The sequence below is a fragment of the Monodelphis domestica genome, chromosome 6 (assembly GCF_027887165.1).
Source record: "Monodelphis domestica isolate mMonDom1 chromosome 6, mMonDom1.pri, whole genome shotgun sequence".
In the NCBI taxonomy this organism is placed as follows: Eukaryota; Metazoa; Chordata; class Mammalia; order Didelphimorphia; family Didelphidae; genus Monodelphis; species Monodelphis domestica.
This window is the reverse complement of record NC_077232.1, coordinates 51,923,546-51,939,601: the sequence shown is the minus strand read 5'-3', so window position 1 is coordinate 51,939,601 and position 16,056 is coordinate 51,923,546. Positions and strand designations below refer to the sequence as shown.

The window sequence follows — 16,056 nt, the reverse complement described above, 5'->3', positions numbered from 1 at the left end:
AGCCTCCATTCTTACCCAGGCCTTGGAAAATCTCCTGGTGCATTAGAATTCATAGTTTTGAAAGCTTTGAGAAACCTAGGTTTTCCTGGGATACTCCATTTCACAATTTCTAAGCTTATGAACAAGTAAATCAGTGATGGTGCCTTCTCTTGTATAGTTTGTGTTGGGATCATTTAGCCAAAATAATTGCCACACTTCTGTAAACTTTGTAAACTGCATTTTTTATCATTATGGGATCATAGAATCTGAGTTAAAAAGGATGTCATTGAATCATAGATTAGGTAACTGGGCATCTAAGATAAGTGACAAAGGAATATGACAAACTATTTTAGTTACCAATGGAGAAATGGAAAGGACCTCAGGAAACCTCAACTAATTGAACTAAATAGACTTTCTAATTCAATAAACATTTTATATGTGGGGAAACTGAGATCAAGGGAGCTTAAGTAGATAGCCTACATTTCATAGTTAGTAAATATAAAAGGTGGGTTTTAAATCTTTGCGCTCTTAGAACTTGAATTCAGAGTCTACTTCAGAACCAGTGCTTTCTCCAATGTACCAAGATGACCCCTTGGGTCACACAGGTAGCATACTTCCAGAATCTTACTAGAATTCCATCCTTCTGCCCCTCTTCATCCTAATGATAGCAACAAATCACATTCGTGTATCATTGTCCACTTCCAAAATCCTTTGGACAAACATCTCTTCTTTTATTCTCAAGAGTCCTCTGTAATGGTGGTCATCCCTCCCATTGAACATATAAGACAGATTGTGCTGTTTTTGTGAGGAGATCATTTAAGGCATCATAGATGAACTCCTCCAGTTAGGAAAGATGGGTAGACTTTTGATGAGTCATTACTCTAGGTTTGGGGGATCCTGGATTTAGAGACATAAGGGTTCTGGTAGGTCGTCTAATCCAACTCCCTTATTTTACTGAAGATGAAACTTTGTTCCAAAGAAGGGAAATTTCCTATTGAAGGGTCACATAGTTAATAAATGTCTGTGAATTGATTTGAACTGAAGTCAAATAGGCATTTACATAATTGGGTTGTTTTCTTCAAAGTTCTTCCCTTTTGCATATGCCTTTATATACACATAAATGTAAATATTCCATAATCAATTTTCCCCAAAAGATAGCCAATTGTGCATCCTGAGCATCATTTCCCTTTTATGTTTCTTTTTCTCCAACAAAGTCTTCTGAGCTAACTCTGTCCTCGAACCTTCTATGGTGTAGTACCTTTCCATTATAAACATCCTCTTCTTAATTTATCTCCACAGAGTGGGCATCTCAGTGGCTCCATGATAGAGCACTAGAGCTAGAATCAGGAAAATTCATCTTCCTGAGTTTGAATCTGGTCTCAGATGCTTACCAGCTGTGTGACCCTGGGCATATCACCTGACCCTGTTTGCCTCAGTTTCCTCATCGTGAAAATGAGCTGGAAAGGAAATGACAAACCATGCTAGTATCTTTGTCAAGAAAATCCCAAATATGATCATGAACAGTCAGATGCAATTGAAAAGAGTGAACAGCCAGGGGCTTCTCTTAGACACTATCAGCTAGGAGGTGGATAGGTCTGTCAAAGACCAATCTGATATCATGAAGACCTGAATTCAAATTTCTGCTCAGACACTTACTTGTTATTTGACTCTGGGTCAATCATTTCATCATTGTCTACCTGTTTCCTTTTATGTAAAATGGGGATAATAATACCACCAACCTCCCAGAGTAGTTGTGATGATTAAATGAGATAATAATTATAAAGTATTTAGCATAGTGCCTGACACATAGTAAGCACTATATAAATGTTAACGATTATATGTATGTATATATATATATATATATATTATTCACATGAATATATACATATATATTTATATATCATATACATAATGCCAAAGTTATTTTTTAAAAATTTGCAAATGCTTACTTTAAATTTTATCTCATAGACAAACAAATTTTCTTTTTTAAAAAAAGCAAGATAGAAACAAGCCTTCTTAGAGTATTGGTTAAAAGCAACCTTAGTTATATCTAGCTCATAAAACTGTACAATTTCCTGAAAGTGGCATCCTGAGTTACACGTAGGGAAATAATTGAACTCCTATAATTATTCATTTTAAGAAAAAGAAAGAAAGAGAGAGAGAGAGAGAGAGAGAGAGAAAGAGAGAGAGAGAGAGAGGGAAGGAAGGAAGGAAGGAAGGAAGGAAGGAAGGAAGGAAGAAAGAAAGAAAGAAAGAAAGAAAGAAAGAAAGAAAGAAAGAAAGAAAGAAAGAAAGAAAGAAAGAAAGAAAGAAAGAAAGAAAGAAAGAAAGAAAGAAAGAAAGAAAGAAAGAAAGAAAGAATAAGTTGGTTTGTTCTTGAAAATAAGAATGAGGTAAATAAATAAGTAAATATGACATTAACAAAATGCAAGGTTATTTCAAGAGAAAGAGTTATAAATAAAAGGAACAAGGAAGGTCACAAAGACTTGGTACCTCAGCTGTACTCTCTCTGGGAATTCCACCAACTGCAGTTGAAATACTATTTCATTTTAAATTCATTTGACAGATCTCACTCCTTGTCAAGTTTTATGATCGTCCCCATCCAAATCTAGCCAAGATTTTTTTAAATTTAGTTTTATTTTGACTTCTCAATTATTGGGCAACTATTGATTGAGATGATCTTATTTGTATCCATGTGCTTGTGCTCTAAAATGTAAATGATTTAAAGAATATATCTGTTCTGCTCTTACAGTCCAAAAAGATCCAAGCCCAATTGAAGGAACTACGTTATGGGAAAAAGGACTTGATTTTCAAGGTGAGTCTATCTGCTTTTCTCTGTTTTATTTTCTAGGAGATTTTTGTCTGTTATCCATATTCTTAGAGCATGTATTTTCAGAGAGTAAATGAACCATCAGAGTTATTTTTGTGAGATTGTAACTACATTTATAACATAGAAAGGACAGTAATTTCCCTGTTAAGCTAATTAGAGTTGGGGACATTTAAGGACAAACATGTTTCCACTGATAATGCTTTCTAAATCCAATTTAATTTAACATTTATTAACATATAATATGCTGAGCTACTTGCATAGAGATGTGCATATGAAATATTAATCTTGTGTGTAGACATAGCATATATACAAAAACATATGCATATATACATAAAATATTGTATATGCACAAATATATATGTGGACATACAAATAATGCATACTGCTGTATGTATGTACATATGTATGTGTATATATTTGTGGGTGTGAGAATAATTAGATTGGGAACATTTATGAGCCAACATGGTGCATTGAGAGGTTTTCTAAATCTAGTTCAATTTACCAAACATTTATAAATGCCAGTATTGCTTTGTTACATTGCATAAATATACATTTATAGGATATTTATCATATCCACCAGTTATAGATATCAGATATATGTTTATATACAATAAATATTGAATATATGTTTATATGAATAAGTAAACACACATATTTATAGAAGGAAATGGCAAACCACTCCAGTACATTGGCAAGAAAACTCCAAATGGAGTCATAGAGTCAGTTTCAAATAAAATGACTGAATAATATATACATATAATTTTACATTTCTTATTATAACCTGAGTTCTCAGGGATGACACTCTCATATTCCCTCTACCCATCTAGCTCAACATCTACTCTTTAACTAACAGTCTTAGAGTTTGTCTGAATAATGCCCTTCCTACACACTGGAAGTACCCAGAAAAAATAAAATTGTCTCTACTCTTAAGTTGTTTGCCTTTAACCACACAATTATGATATAGACATTGTTGTGTTCTAATATTAAGATCCTATTGATTGATATGATCCTAATATTAAGATTCTTTTGGTTGAAGGAATTCTCTGCCCCTTCTGCAGTTTATAGTTTGATACTCACCTAAGACACTGAGATGTTAGGGTCCTTACCCACAATCATATAATTCAATTTGTGTCAGAGGAGAGAATCTAATTCTTCCTTCCTCAAACTATTTTCTCTACTATTAACTTCTGCCTCTTTTTATTCATATTTAAAAGCAAAATATGTACAAAATAATCTCAAAAATAGGTGGGGGGATTAAGAAAGGCTTCATTTGGAAGTGGCATCAGAGTTATCTTTGGAAAAAACTAGTCTACGAAAGCATCTCTAGAAGATTCCCTTTATCCAGAGCCTGGTCCTACATTGTTCTGGTTTGTTATCTCTGAAAGCTTTCCAAAAGTTTAAATTTATATCTCAATGGAACAAAGCTTGAAATCATGCTGGGGCAGAGCATTAATTAGTTTTTGCACAATCCTCCCAACCTTATTGAAGTTTGGTTCATGTTTGACTGGCTAGAAGTAGAGAGCATTAGAGGTGATGAGTTCCCTCTTAGAGGTAGTCTTCAAACAGAAGTTGGCTAATACATTTTGAGGGATGTAGTCAAGGGAAATATTTGAAGTAATCTCAAAAGTTCTCTCTAGGTCTTTGATTCTAATAATTGTTAATGGAAAGTGGGAGAACTAGCACTCTAAATTTAATATCAATTCCTATTCATAATAATAATAGTTGACATTTTTCCTCATAGTGACTGGTACATAGGACATGCCTTAAAATACTGGTTGAGGGACAGCAAGGTAGTTCAGTGAATCAAGAACCAGTTCTAGAGATGGGAACTCCTGGGTTCAAATAAGACCTCAGGCACTTCAAAACTGTATGAGTGTGGGTAAGTCACTTAATGCGAATCGCCTATTCCTTATTGTGCTTCTGCATGGAAACCAATTCTTAATGTATATTCTAAGTAAGAAGGTAAGGATTAAAACAAAACAAAATGTATGCTTATTGATTAATAGCTATAGTGCTTTACATTTTGCATAGTACTCTACACATATTATTTCCTTTGAGTGCCAAATAATTGGTATGTTCCTAATAATATCCATTTTAGATTAAGAAAGAGGATGAGAATATTTATATAATTTGCTCAGTGCCACTCAGCTATTTACTTTTAAAAGTTCAATTTTTGTTTATTACATCATGTTGTTTATCATACCGTTTACTATTCAGTGAAAAATCAAATACCGCCTACCTAGTTCCTGCTGACTAGTGGTAGGATTCGTGGTCCATTGCACACAGGGTAGATGGGGAATTGTTAACCTTTCATAAATGATCCTGACCAGGTGATGAAAATATTCAGAAATAGAATAGCTGCCCATTTACCAAGACCTCTGTGGTTGGGATAAATGATAGCCTAACAATTTCAAAATCAAATGATGAATATTTTTTCCTTTATTAATATTGCTCAGTCCTGGTTTTCTGCTTCAGGGGAGGGACTACTTTAACCAATCACTCTTTCTTTGTAGAAGTGAGAGGATCATGGTTATTTTTAGCTATAGGAAATATGGGCCTTGATTCTTTTTGTAGATGATGTTTTTATGACATGGTTCTAATCCACTCCCCCATTCCAGGTTTTTATCATTTCATAAAGGCTCCAAGTAGCTCTACCATCTTTCTACTCTTAATTCAGACTTTAATTAACTCTCTGAGGAAGCCAAGAGATTTTTCTCTGGGTGACCTATTCTTAGTGGGGAGGCCTAGAGAAATCCTAATCAGGAATTAGCAAGAGGCCAAGCTTGAAGTCAAATGTCCTTTAGTAGTTCCCATTGAAATGAAAATCAGAGGAAATATGGAGGATAAGCTTATGCCAATAACATACTACAAAACAAGAGTGATAGGAGGAATAGAAATCTATTCCTTTGTCAACTTATTAATCAATTGCTTTTAGAGAATATTAATATACCCAAATTTAATTTCACATGTATTTATAAGCTCCTATAATGTTTTTGGAGTACTAGACCAAATATTAGGCAATTAGAACTGTCCTTAATGGGCTGACATGCTACTAGGGGAAAATAAAAGTACACAGAAATTAAATTTAAATGCATATAAAATAATTTGTTGAGAGACATTGACCCCTCTGATGATCATAAAAAGCTTGATGTAGACAGTGACACCCAAGAAGCCTCAAAGGAAAATAGGGATATTTGCAGAAGGAAAGCATTCAAGTCATGGGGATTGCCTATGCAAAGACTCAGAAGTGTGTGTGACTGGTAATATCTGTGCGGTGAATATCAAGTTTGTTCATTTAAAAATATTTTTCCTGTGCCCTTTTAATGAAGATTGAAAGAATTTTGATATTAAGTATTCCTATATGGTCTTTTCATCCACCAAACCTTTGTATCTCTGTCTACCAAATGGAAGTATTGCCACTTATACCACCCATTTCACCTACTGGTTATGAGGAAGGCACTTTGTAAACAGTAAAATATCATATTCAAATGAGTTATTACTGTTGTTATTACTGTGTGCAGAGCAGTATATTTTCAGTGATTGAAAAAAAAAAGAAATAAAAACAGTGGCTTCCCCCAGGGAATTCACAATCAAGTGAAGGAGCAATAATATTTATTCAAGATGCTCAATTATTTTTGGTGGTGGGGGAATTTGATGCTGCTGCTGATAAATAGACAAAAATCACACAGGAGACAGAGAGCAGGCCTTGGAACTAGAAAAAATTTTGGCTCCAACCTCACTTGACAAATATTTGCTATGAGACCAAGGAAAAGGCATCAGTTTCCTGGGCAATTTCCTATCTGAGGCTCAATTACAATTTGGAAGAAACTTCCAAAATAGATTTGGTCTGCATGAAAAAAATATATCACAGGTAGAACAACAAATATTTGAAGTAATCACTTGCAATTCTATAGGGTTTCTCAACTGTACTAGGGCAATCTTAAGCTATATATTCTACATTTACAAATACGTGATCACTCTATCCAATGTATCACTCCACAGGATATAACATACTTTTGTAGAGAAGTAGAGTCAATATTGTTCCTGTTTGATAGATGAGGAAACAGAGGCTGAGAAGTTAAAAATCTTTCCTATTCTAACATAACTAGCTATTGTCCTAGGCAAATTGAACCTAGGTCTCTTTTGACACTAAGCTGAAAATTCTATTGAACCATGTTATTTTTCTTTTAAAAGATCACAATCCATCATTTCATATACACCCCCTACCTGTCTCCCCTATATTTTATTAAATAATTTCCATGAGATATGGAAGAGGGAAGTAGAAAAGGAAGGAAGGAAGGAAGGAAGGAAGGAAGGAAGGAAGGAAGGAAGGAAGGAAGGAAGGAAGGAAGGAAGGAAGGAAGGAAGGAAGGAAGGAAGGAAGGAAGGAAGGAAGGAAGGAAGGAAGGAAGGAAGGAAGGAAGGAAGGAAGGAAGAAGGAAGGAAGGAAGGAAGAAAGGAAGGAAGGAAGGAAGGAAGGAAGGAAGGAAGGAAGGAAGGAAGGAAGGAAGGAAGAAATGGAGAGAGAAAGGGAGAAAAGCAAGGTGGAGAGAGAGAGAGAGAGAGAGAGAGAGAGAGAGAGAGAGAGAGAGAGAGAGAGAGAATATGATGGACCAACCCATAAACTAACAGAACAATAGTCTTCATTGAGTATATACTAAAAAACTTTCTATTTTAGCTGAAACTACCAATGTTTCTACTATGCTGACATAGGTTTATAGAACCTAGCATTATCTTGTCACAATAGGAAAATATTTATCAAATTATATTTCTAAGGTCTTAATTTTTGTTTCATTGGTATCAGCTTTTTTTACCTCTTGATAAAAGTATCCCATTTTGGCATCATTTTTATTCTTATAATATTAATGGCAATTCTTTGGGGAGGATCTTTGTGATGATGATTGAATCATTATGAGATCCACATTTCTAGAATTATAGATTCCTAGAAAGTCTGCAACAGAAAAGTATCTGGGAAAACATGTAGTTTAGTACCTTCTCACCTTTTTAATAGAGAAGAGAAGTATGTCTCAGGGTATTGAAATCACCTTCCAAAGTTTTAAGTAGTGGACAATAGAATGATTGACTGCCTGGACACCATCAAATAAGCAGGCAGTTTTTTTTTTTTTTTAAGAGTTAGAGAAATGCATAATGAGAATTTGCAAAATTATGGTATTTCTGGAAAAATCTAGTTCAGAAACATGAAAATCCATCAAAAAAACATTTCTATAAATTGAAACTATAACTCTTAATTCCTCCTTAAGGACAAAGACAACTGAATAGAGGATATGCCCAGAATTCTTATTTGTATTTTTCCTAGGCCCAGTAATTCCTATCAAATAACAATTGAAGAACTTTGCTGTAATTCCTTTTGGAAATAAGAGACCACTACTGCTACATACTGCCCCAAATCTACAGGAATGGGGCCTACCAATATTAAGTTCTCTCTACTATTCCCTATCCAGTCTTATTACATATAATTAATTTATCCATCAGTGTTCCTGTCATCATATTTTTAGCTTATCATTTGAATTAGATGTGCTCTTCCTCTTTCTTCATGCCAAACTCATTACTAGATCTGAGAGCCAGTGAGGGAGTCATCCCTTATCAAGGACAAATAAGTTTTAAATTAAGAATATACTTTTAATAACAGAAATGCCTCTTCAATGTAGTCACTTATTACTGCTTTCCTTTAAAAGGCGTCTCTTATTTAGAACTACAAAGAAATAAAGTGAATTATATCTCTTACTTTAAATAGCTAGAGGACTAGGAAGTGGTCATATTTAATTATGATTGTCCAAGATAATTAGGAAGACAAATTCTCAACAAAATATTGCTTATGAAATTAGTTTTAGAACTAAAAGGAGAATCCTGTGTTCTATTGATTGTTCTATTGATGTCCAACCTACTTTCCACTATGTCTAAGTCTCTGCTTTGCATCCCCCCCATTCATTGCCACTTAAGATTTTCCAAATATAAATTGAATACATTAGGAAGACTTTGCTTTAAATGCTATTTGGCATTGTTGTTAGCAATTGAGTGAATTAGGAAATCATTGTCACTTAACATTTCTATTTCATAAACTTATTTTATGAGATTAAAATGCTGATTTAAACTGTTGCAAGGTTCCTGGTGGGTAGGGCACTGACTCTAATTTTCATCCAGGGGAATCATTATAAATAATGGTCTTTCAAAGTTGGCTTTGTTGTTAGAGTTCTATTGTCACGTATGAAGAAATAGCTTGTTTTTTTGTTTTTTTCCTTGGTATCTTTGGGGTTGTCCTTAGCAGTGAAAATCAGAGCATTGAGTTCAACAAGTATCAGAATATTTTCTAAGCCCTTTGAACTACCTTTAAGGGAATTTAGCCAAGCATTTGTCCCTTAATTTTTAGGCCCTTGTGTTAATTTAAGGTAATTTAGTGCATCTGTTTCTGATTAATTTGCACTTAGCTCATCAGTACATTCCACTGACTTTTTAATGAGCAAAAACATTTTCTGTCCCATTTGTTTGTATGATTTTAATGAGTTTCAACCCCAAAGGGCAGGCAACCCAGAGGAGAGTAGGCTGGGGGTGTTTCTGAAGTCTGCCTTACTTTAGCTTGATTTTTTAAAAATTCTTCAATTCTAAGTGGCAAGGGTTAGGCAATTGGGATTAAGTGACTTCCCCAGGGTCACACAGCTAGGAAATATCTCAGTCAAAAGTTGAACCCAGATCCTTCTGACTCCAGGCTTTGAACTCTATCCACTATGCTACCTAACTGTCCCTACTTTACAGCTTGATTCTTAATGAAAGTCTGTTCTGCTGGGTATGTTTCTCTTCATAATCTTCGTTCTTGGATGCTGCCCCATTGGATATACTTTTCTTTTTAATGATGCCAATTAAAATCCATCTTAATCTTTTCTGGGTCTTCTATATGTCCTCGGTGGAGTAGGAGAATTCATCTTTGACAGTGTATTGTGGGTCTTCCTTATTATTTGAGAAATCCTCAGATGGTATTTATTTTTTATGACATTTAATTTTTATTTCAATGGAGTACAGAGAGAAGCTGTTTGATTTCCATTCTTTCCAGTGATGGTAAAATCATTGATATGACATGAATTTGAACAAAGGAAATACTCTATAACTAGTTGTTGAATTAAATTGCATATAGATTATAAAAATAATGAAAAGATACTTTGTTGACTAGGTATATTACTATATTTAAATACTAATCCTCAGAAAAGTAAGATATATACAAACACTTGCACTCCACTAGTACTGGTCTTGACTAATATACCTTTGTGTATTATTTTTGAGGATTTATGAAATCTTAGAAGATTAGTACTAAAAGGACTAATGAGTATCAGTTCCTTTAAAGATGAGATAAATAAGGCCAGTAAAGGTAACTAATTTACCTATATAGCCAGTCTGTAATTAAATTGCCTTTGAAAATATTATTATCTTACAAGCACTGGTTTTACTATTTTACTGTAAGAAACAATAAGCAGGATGATTTCAGAAAAAGCTAGAAGGACATATGAACTGATGCAAAGTGAAGTGAGCAGAACTAGAAACTAAACAGTAACAGCAATATTTTTGATGAGTGACTGTGAAAGACCTAGTTATGCTTAGCAATTCATTGATCCAAGGCAATCCCCAACTTTCTTCTTTTCTTTTATTTGTGCTCTCTTCCACAAAATGGCTAATATGGAAATTATTTTACATAATTACATAAGTAAAATCTATATCAAATTGCTTATCATCTGGGGGATGGGTTGAGGTAGAAAGGAATGCTGAGAAAAGGGGAATTTAGAATTCAATTTTTTCTTTTTTTTTACTTGTTTACACCTGGTTTATTCTTTGATTTAATTCTTTAATTTATTCTTTGATTTAATTGATTAACTTAATTCAGAGTCCAGGTAGGCTTCATTGAACAGGACAGTGAGTCCAGGAAAAAGAGGGCTTTCTTTTTATCCCCAAAGGACACAGTGGTACTCAAGCCTAGAATTTAGGTATTTTGGCTCTCTCATTCAGTACTCTGCATACTATTAGGTTAGGTCACCCAGCAAAAATCTTTCCTGGGCCAGGAAAAGATGGATAGTTAGATACTGATGTTGACGCTGATGTTGATGATACTAACAAAGTGGATGTTGATGTTGATGACATTGAAGATGTTGTTGTGGATGTTGATGTTATGATGTTGTTGGTAATGTTGTTGATGGTGATGATGATAAAAATAATGGTGATGACTGAATTTGAAATTGGAGGTTTTCCTTCCTTTTGAACCATTCTGACCCTTCCCACTGTAATGATTAAAATTTTCCTAGAGACTGTCTCCAACCTCTTTTACCCTTTCACTGTGTTGGTCTTCTCCCCACTTCCCTCCATGCTTTTCTTTATGTAATATATATTTACCCCCATTTTATCTTGTTTCCCATTTCTCTTAGCATTATCCTCTTACTACTACTTTTTATATTTTTTGACATATCCTTTCTAGCTACCCTGATGATAACAATTTTAAGAGTTACCAATATCATCTTTTTTATCAGAATATGAATCATTTGAACTTATTGTATCCCTTTAAAAAGTTTTGTGTTTTTTTCCACTTTCTTAGTTACCCTTTGGTGATTCTCTTGAGTTCTGTGTTTAAGCATCAAATTTTATTTTTGTTAGGTTTTTTATTTAGGAATGCTTGGAACTCTTCTATTTTATTAAATGTCCATACTTTCCCCTGCAAGAATATAGTCTGTTTTGCTGGGTAGTTGATTCTTGGTTGTAGACCCAGTTCTCTTACTTTCTGGAATATCATATCCCATGCCTTTTGGTCCTTCAGTATAGATGCAGCCAGGTCCTGTGTTATCCTAACTGTGGTTCTATGCTATCTAAATGGTTTCTTCTTAGTAGTTTGTAGTACCTTTTCCTTGGTTTGGTAGTTCCTGAATTTGGGTATAACATTCCTGGGCATTATCAATTGGGGAATAAATGCAGGAGGTAATCTGTGGATTCATTAAAACTTCACTTCTCCCTCTTGTTCAAGAATGTCAGGACAGTTTTCTTGGATCATTTCCTGTTGTACAGGCTTTTTCTTTTGTCATGATTTTCTATTAGTCCAGTAATCCTTAAACTGTCTCTTCTGGATCTATTTTCCAGATTTGTAGTTTTATCAAAGAGGTGTTTCATTTTTCCTCAATTTTTTCTTTTGATTTTATTTTATAGGTTTTTGCTGCCCTATGAAGTCATTTGCTTCTAGTTGTTGGATTCTAATTTTTAAAGACTGAATTTCATCCCTGATTTTTTGGTCATCCTTCTTCTGGTCTGTTTTTCTTTGTAGGTCATCTTTCACTTTTTTTGCCTTGTTTTCAAGCTGGCCAATTCTGGCTTTCCAAACACTATTTTCTTGTTTTAGTTCATGTGCCTCTGTTTCCAGATGACTTATTTGCCTTTTAAGTTCTTTTCCCAATTGTCTTCAGTCTCTCTTAATGGTTTTTTGAATTCTGTTTTTGAGTTCTTTCAAAGCCTGAGTCCAATTCCCTGGAGTTTCTGCATTTTTGCTTGGTGTTTCCTGGTCCACCTCTGTTCCATTTGCTTTTTGTTCATTACCTGGATAGAAGCTGTTGATTGCAATTTCTTTTTTTTTTTCAGTTGTTTACTCATATTTTTTTTCTTCTTTGCCCTCTGTCATTGGCTATAATCTTGCTCCTCTGATTATTTACTGTATCTGTGGGTTTGGGCTATTCTGTCCTTAAGGGGTTTCTTCTCTGCTCTGCTGATTGACTTGATTAGGCTGATGGAGTATTAATGAGCCCTGAGGTCAGATCTTCCACAGCTGGCAGTAGAAGCTAAAGGTTTAGGTGAAGATATGGAGGCTGAAAGTAGTTGTGCTTCCAGCCCCATTATCGAGGTGTTCTGGTACTGTTACAATCTTTGTCCTGGGATCCAGGAAGAAGGAGTCTTACCTCTCCGCTAGGTGGGGGAAGGGTGTTGGAGATTATGCTTTCCTGCCCTCTGAAGGCTTCTTATCTGCTCTATTGATAGACTAGATTAAGCCAGGGTGGAGATGATCAGAGGAGCTGGATGTGCCTTGAGGCCAAAACCTGGAGAAGCTGAGACTCAAGACAGAAAGTGTTGCTTGGGACTAGGCTGCCCTCCTTTCCACACCTCTCCTCCCTGCTATCTATGGTTATAGCCCTGAGCCTGGCATAGCTGTGGCAGCAAGGCATTCCCTCTGGGCTGGAGGCCTCACCTGGAGATTCCAGTGACCACTGGAGACTCAGCACAGTAGGTAGGGGAGGGGTCCTGAGACCTTCCTTCTTCCTTTTCCTTAAATCCAAAAATTCAGCCTGTTCTGAGTTCTTTTTAAGTTGAATCTGGCTCTGTCCTCTTGTTAGATTTGATTTTCTGTCCCCTCAAAGCACTTTATTTTTTATTGGTATGGAAGGGTTTTCACAGAGGTCTGAACTTTTGCTGCTTCTAAGCCACCATATTGATTCAACCCTTCCCCCACCCCCCATGATATTTCTAATTGTTACCAAACATCTGAATGAGAGCAAACAAAAAACAAAAAGCAAAGATGCCAACAATGTCCAAATAAGAATTAAACAGAAAACGAATAAGAAAGGAGAGAAAGAAAAAGACAGACAAACCAAGACATCCCATCTATGTTATCTACCATTCCTAATCCCATTGCTTTCTAGTATCACCATAAGGCAAGGGAGTAGCCTGTGGCAATAATTATCAGTCTCTTTTATGATATCTAAGGCACAAAGGAAAAAGATCAATCCAATCAGTATCCTTTTTTCTCCAAGCACTTATTATTCCTTAGGGCCTTCTAGCTCTAAAATATATTCTTAGCTTGGGGTGCCTGGATTCCCACTGGGTCAATGAATATGTTGTATGTGGTCCATGAACATTCATAAGAAAAAATGTAGCTATATTTTCAATAGCTTTTGTTTTCCTTTCAAATCTCATGTATTTTATTTTTATGATTTTAACACATTCATCTTAAAAGTGGCCCATAGATTAACCATATTGGCAAATGGAGTCCATGACATAAAAATGGTTAAATACCTGTGTTAAGTATTTACCATGTGCCATGCATTGTGAAAAGTGAGAAGGGCAAAATGAATCATATCCCAAATGTAAAGACAACATGAACATAATTGATAGATACAGGGAAAGGGGATGGTAATTTCAAAAAGAAAGCATTAGCCAGACTATGGGTATCAGAGGATAAAATGGACTTTCAGAAGATGGAATTTAAGCTAAATCTGAACGTGCTATAAATATAAAAAATGGGAAAAAAAGAAAAAATATCAGGAGAAACAGAATTGGCAGGTATAGTGTTATAAACTATGAACTTGTCTATGAGGATACAGAAAATCCAAGTGGAAAAAAACATCACCTTCTAGAATGCCTCTCTGAAATGGGTACTTGTAGTAATAGGGCACAATGATATCTAACAGGAAAAACAATTAGAATTTTTAAATTACTCTGACTATGCTTGCCTGACTGAGTTCTACTGACTTATTCCCTTTCTCTCTCCTTATTATCATAAAGTCAGATTTAGAGATAGAAGGCAAAGACTTACTGATAGTAAACCAAAGGTCTAAGATTCAAATGCAAGACTTGTGATTCTAAATCTAGCATTCTTTATGTTGTACCATCTCTGAAGAATTACAAGGGTGTAGTCTCAATACATTGGCAGTGTTTATTTTGCCTATTTTTTATTAACAATTCTGGTATCATACAACTCCTTTCTTGTACACTTGCCTGAAAAAAAATTGCTAATCTCCCATGGTTCTACTGCTTTGCCTTTCTGGAGGTGCTAACAATGCTAAAACACACATTCATTTCATAATCTAGATGTCTTGTATGTAGATAGCTAAAATTAGTCAAGGTCCAAAGAAATGCCTCAAAAATAACATTTGTATCTGTTTTATAATACATAAATACACTAAAAATGTATGTCATTGCTTCTTAAAATGGTATTTGCTTAGCCATGTGTTTCATAATCCCATTTTCTGTTTTCTTGGCAATGATACTGAATTGGTTTGTCATTTCTTTCTCAAGCTCATTATGAGGAAACTGAGCTAAACAGAATTAAGTGTCATACCTAGTAACTGTCTTAAGTCAAATTTGAACTCAAATTTTCTTGACTCCTAGTTTTCCTGCTTTTTTCCATTGCCCCATCTAACTGCCACTAATGTTATAACACAAACCCATAATCATAGACACAATTTTAAATGGTATATATCAGTCAAAAATTGGATGGAATTCAAAAGCATTTCCCTGTAGGCAATCTTCAGCCTCTAGAAATCACTTCTAGTAGTCATTGTTCCCCATTTGTCATATTCTGACATTACTTCTTTTCCAATATGTATGTACTGACCTTGAGGATGATGTAGTTTTTAAGAAGAAATTCAAAGGATTGAGTCCTTGGAGAAACTTGGGACTTTAGAAAAGGAACATAAGTTTAAAGAATTAAATGAGTATGCACTAAATATTTCATTGTGCACCTCCATAGCACAAAAGTCCTGGTTAGCCTTGGTCAGGTTTTTTCTGTTGTCATTGTCTGGCCATTTGATGCTATTACATTAGTCAGGAAAGCAGCCTACCATGAGCTAGTTATCCAGCCAACTAATCCAACTCTAACAACCAAAATGGACCCCAATTCCTCATCAGTTGAGAGAGTTGTAAACCGAGACAATTTAAATAACTTCCAAGGATTATAAAAATAAATTACTTTATAATTTTAGGGTTATTTAGGCTACAGAAAGTGATTAAAATTATTTGGGGTCTTTTGTAGTACAGTCCTGGGAACACTTGATATTTAAATAGCCCTTCATCTTTAATTAAAATATAGATAAATTTCAATGGCAATGTGCATGTTGAACATGAATTATTATAAACATAAAATTTGAAGAAGGGAAAAGGAAGAAAATATCCAATCATTTCAGTAACTAAACGATTTTAAAACAACTCCTTTCCACAAATCCTTTATCTTAATAGTGATACCAACTGTGATTTCAGTAAAATGAGAACAGTTTATTGTCCTTCCATAAATCTTTTGGTGAGGGTAGGGGCAGAGAGCAAAACATGGAGATGCTTAAAATCATTCTATCAGGAGTTGAAGTTAAATTGTATTTGTAGATTTATTTGATTCATTTCACTTCATTTAATCAACAATGCTCAGGTAAAAGGGTATTTGTTAACCTGATGGTAATAAAAAAAGAGAAAATAAAAGAAACCAATTACCTCTGAAGGTAATTATA

General features: G+C 34.7%; 1 protein-coding gene and 1 long non-coding RNA gene across 2 annotated transcripts in view; one reads left to right on the top strand and one right to left on the bottom strand.

Moving 5' to 3' along the window:
* LUZP2 (leucine zipper protein 2) overlaps positions 1-16,056 on the top strand; it is a 749,802-nt gene that overhangs the window by 491,853 nt on the left and 241,893 nt on the right. The window contains exon 7 of the mRNA XM_056802005.1: positions 2,732-2,794. Within this exon, the coding sequence (XP_056657983.1) occupies positions 2,732-2,794 (63 nt within the window). The remainder of the gene's footprint in view (positions 1-2,731; positions 2,795-16,056) is intronic.
* The window catches only part of LOC130455002 (uncharacterized), a 33,338-nt gene that overhangs the window by 6,661 nt on the left and 10,621 nt on the right, over positions 1-16,056 (bottom strand). The window lies entirely within an intron of this gene.